The 3,345-nt window shown below is 40.1% G+C and overlaps 1 protein-coding gene across 2 annotated transcripts in view; it reads right to left on the bottom strand.

Moving 5' to 3' along the window:
- The window catches only part of LOC112139696 (CST complex subunit CTC1), a 61,440-nt gene that overhangs the window by 46,898 nt on the left and 11,197 nt on the right, over nt 1–3,345 (bottom strand). For both annotated transcript variants that reach the window (XM_024262519.2, XM_024262520.2), the window contains exon 10: nt 1,921–2,065. In XM_024262519.2, the coding sequence (XP_024118287.1) occupies nt 1,921–2,065 (145 nt within the window). The remainder of the gene's footprint in view (nt 1–1,920; nt 2,066–3,345) is intronic.

The raw sequence follows: 3,345 nt of genomic DNA, 5'->3' as shown, positions 1-3,345 counted from the left end.
CTGATGGAGGAGGTTCTGATAAAGGAGGTTCTGATAGAGGAGGTTCTAATGGAGGAGGTTCTGATGGAGGAGGTTCTGAGGGTCAGGAGGAGGTGGAAATCTGGAAGATTTAACAGACTCAGATAGGTGACACTACTGTCACTATTGACTGTATAAAAGAACTGAACAGAGTGACTCCTCCCCCTGGTGTTCCTAACAGGAAGTGTTGGATAGAGCTGCTACCAACTTAGATTCAGGTTCATATTCATTCTGAATTCATTCTTCAACAGAAGTTCTTGCTGGATCCAGTAGAAATAAACAACTGTCAGTCATTCTGTTGGTCAGAACAAACATTCTGGATCCAATACTCTATTTTATGATAATCATCTTTTTTTATGATAATCATCTTTTTTTATGATAATCATCTTTACTCACAATATTTTTCTTAATTACAGGTCATTCAAACTGACCAATCAATTCAATTTTATTTATATAGCCCAATATCACAAATCTATTCCCTCGTTGGGCTTGAAGCAGAAAGTCAGTTATATAATATAAACAATAGCTAACAACTAAACAGACTAAATAAACTGGTTGTCCCATCCTTAGACCCTCCCTCTCGGTAATCAGTAGAAGTAGGCGGAGCCTGCTGACCTCCACGTCCAACATTCAAAATGATCAACAGATTACATGCAGCCTGTTTTCAAGTGGAATGGGTGTGGCCTTCTAGCAAGCTCACTGCTGATCGGTGTGAATGGTTGCCATAGAAACAAATGACTCAGTCAGTGACCAATCACGACTAACTGGTAACATCTGGCTCCAACATGGCGGCCTCAGTAGATAACTTGATAAAATGGTGAATGGATTTATTGATTTAGTTGGAGCTGGAATAAACCACTTTCTATGAATGACATCACTCTGACTGCTTCCAGTTGTTTTATACAGTCATAGATGGAACACTATAAATAGAAACTTCTCAACCGGATCAGAGAAAAAAAGATCTTGTTTTCTAACATGTTGATTCATCCCAGCGGGTTATGTGAACAGGAACATGATTTACATCTGAATCATCTACATTTACAAATACAGATAAACAGTTATTGTTTCTAAACTCAGTTTGATCTGTTTGAGTTCATAATTTCTTCCATGGAGGGAGAGGGAGGGGTCATCAACAGACCATGAAGGCGGAGCCTCCTCACAGCAGGGTTGGTTGTTCTGGGTGTGTGGAGTGTTTTCAGTGACAGTAAAGAACAGCTGCATAGAACATCAGAACCTCCATTTACAACATCTGGATCCAGAAGAAGACCTGAAACCTGCAGCTGTCCTCAGACAGAACCCTGTGGTTCTCCTTTAGGGCGGCCGTGGTGCAGTGGTAGGGCGGTCGACTCCTGATCAGAAGTGAGCGGGTTCAACTCCCGCCTTGCCCGCCCATGTGTCGAAGTGTCCTTGGGCAAGACACTGAACCCCGAATGTCCTCTGGTGGGAGGTTGGCGCCAGTGTTCGGCAGCGGAGCCACCACCAGTGTGTGAATGTGTGTGTGTGAATGGGTCTGTGACTGTGAAGCGCTTTGGACCCTTGAAGGAGGGTAGAAAGCGCTATACAAGTATACGCCATTTACCATTTACCATTTACCATTTAGAAACCATTTAACTCTGACATGAGTCTGTAAACAGAAACCTTTATTCTGTAAAGTGATATTCTAAAGGGAGATGACACTATCATATACAAGACCTGATTGATCCATCAGAACCACCAGAACCATCAGAACCTTTAGCTGTAACATCGCCGGATCATCTTTCCCTCAGATCTTCCTTTAAACTCCTGAAATCTGAATCTGTTTGTTTACCAGAGGCAAATGTAAACATCACTGCATGTGTGAATGATGGAGCGTTCCCTTGACAACAGCTCCTCCTGCATCCTCACAGGTGTCCTCAGGCGTACCTGGCTCAGAGGACAGGTGTGCGGCTGGTCCAGCATCTCACAGTAGATGTCTCTGCGTGTGGGCGCTCTTCGTCCTCTCAGAGTCTTCATCATCTTCCAGGACAGCAGACACACACACTGCTGCTTCATCACTGCAGGAACCAGACTGAAGGACACGCCCAGGGATGACATATTACTTTTTTGGGATGACATATTACTTTTTAGGATGACATATTACTTTGTTTAAATAAATCATGTTCTATAAGTGAAACAATAACAATTATTAACAAATTCTCCTCCATCTCAGAATATTCAATTAATTGGAATAAATCAGTTTTATTATCACTAAACAGTAACGCTGAGCAATCACTCTCAATACCGGTCAAATCAGGCAATATCAAATATCTAGGTGTTCACTTCTCTCCCAAACTATCAGAACTGGTGCAGCTAAATTATACCCCGTTACTGAAAAACATTCAAGACGATCTAACTCGCTGGGTCAACCTGCCCCTGTCGCTTATGGGCAAAGTAGCCACAATTAAAATTAACATTTTGCCCAAAGTTAATTATCTATTCTCCATGATTCCAACACAACCTCCAATAAAATGGTTTAAAAGATTAGACTCAGCTATAACCAGCTTTCTCTGGAAAAATAAACCAGCAAGAATCAGCCTTAAACTCTAAAATCTGCAAAAAGATGTGGAGGCTTAGAATTACCAAACTTCAACAATTATTATAATGCTAACAGATTACAGTACATCTTAAAATGGTCAAGAAATAATCCAGAAAATAACTCATGGATGGACTTGGAACAGGAGTTATGTGGAAAGATCAAACTGTCAGATCTACCATTTATCAGCCAAACAATAAAAAAACATGATTCTTTCCAAAGTATTAACATAAGTACCACCTTAACAGCCTGGTGGGATTTTCTTAAAGTGTCCAAATCCTCAGTCGTACCGTGTAAAATGACACCCATCTGGAACAACCCAGACATCCTAATAAACAAAAAGATGTTACACTTCCCAGCTTGGCAAGCAGGGGGCGTAACACTACTAGAGCACCTAATTATTGATAGAAGATTTATCACACCCCAGGAACTACAAGATAAACATGGAATAAATCACTTCTTGGAATACCAGCAACTGAAATCTATAATTACTAAAAAAGTTAAATACAATGATAATGATTTAAAATTACCAGAACTAGTTACCTCTTTCTTTAAACTTTCAATGAATAAGATTTTCTCCAAAATATACAAACTCTTATGCAACTTAGATAATAACATTTCAATTCCAACAACCAAATGGGATGCAGACCTGAGTAGCAGCACAGATCAAAGCTGTTGGACAGAAATATGTCTAAACACCTTTAAACTGACTAAAAGCCCAAATTTACAACTAATCCAATTCAAAACTCTCCATAGAATTTATTATACTGGTCAGA

Source organism: Oryzias melastigma, unplaced genomic scaffold (assembly GCF_002922805.2).
Source record: "Oryzias melastigma strain HK-1 unplaced genomic scaffold, ASM292280v2 sc00342, whole genome shotgun sequence".
Lineage (NCBI taxonomy): Eukaryota > Metazoa > Chordata > Actinopteri > Beloniformes > Adrianichthyidae > Oryzias > Oryzias melastigma.
Note: the sequence above shows the minus strand (reverse complement) of the source record. Positions and strands in the feature narration are given on the sequence as shown.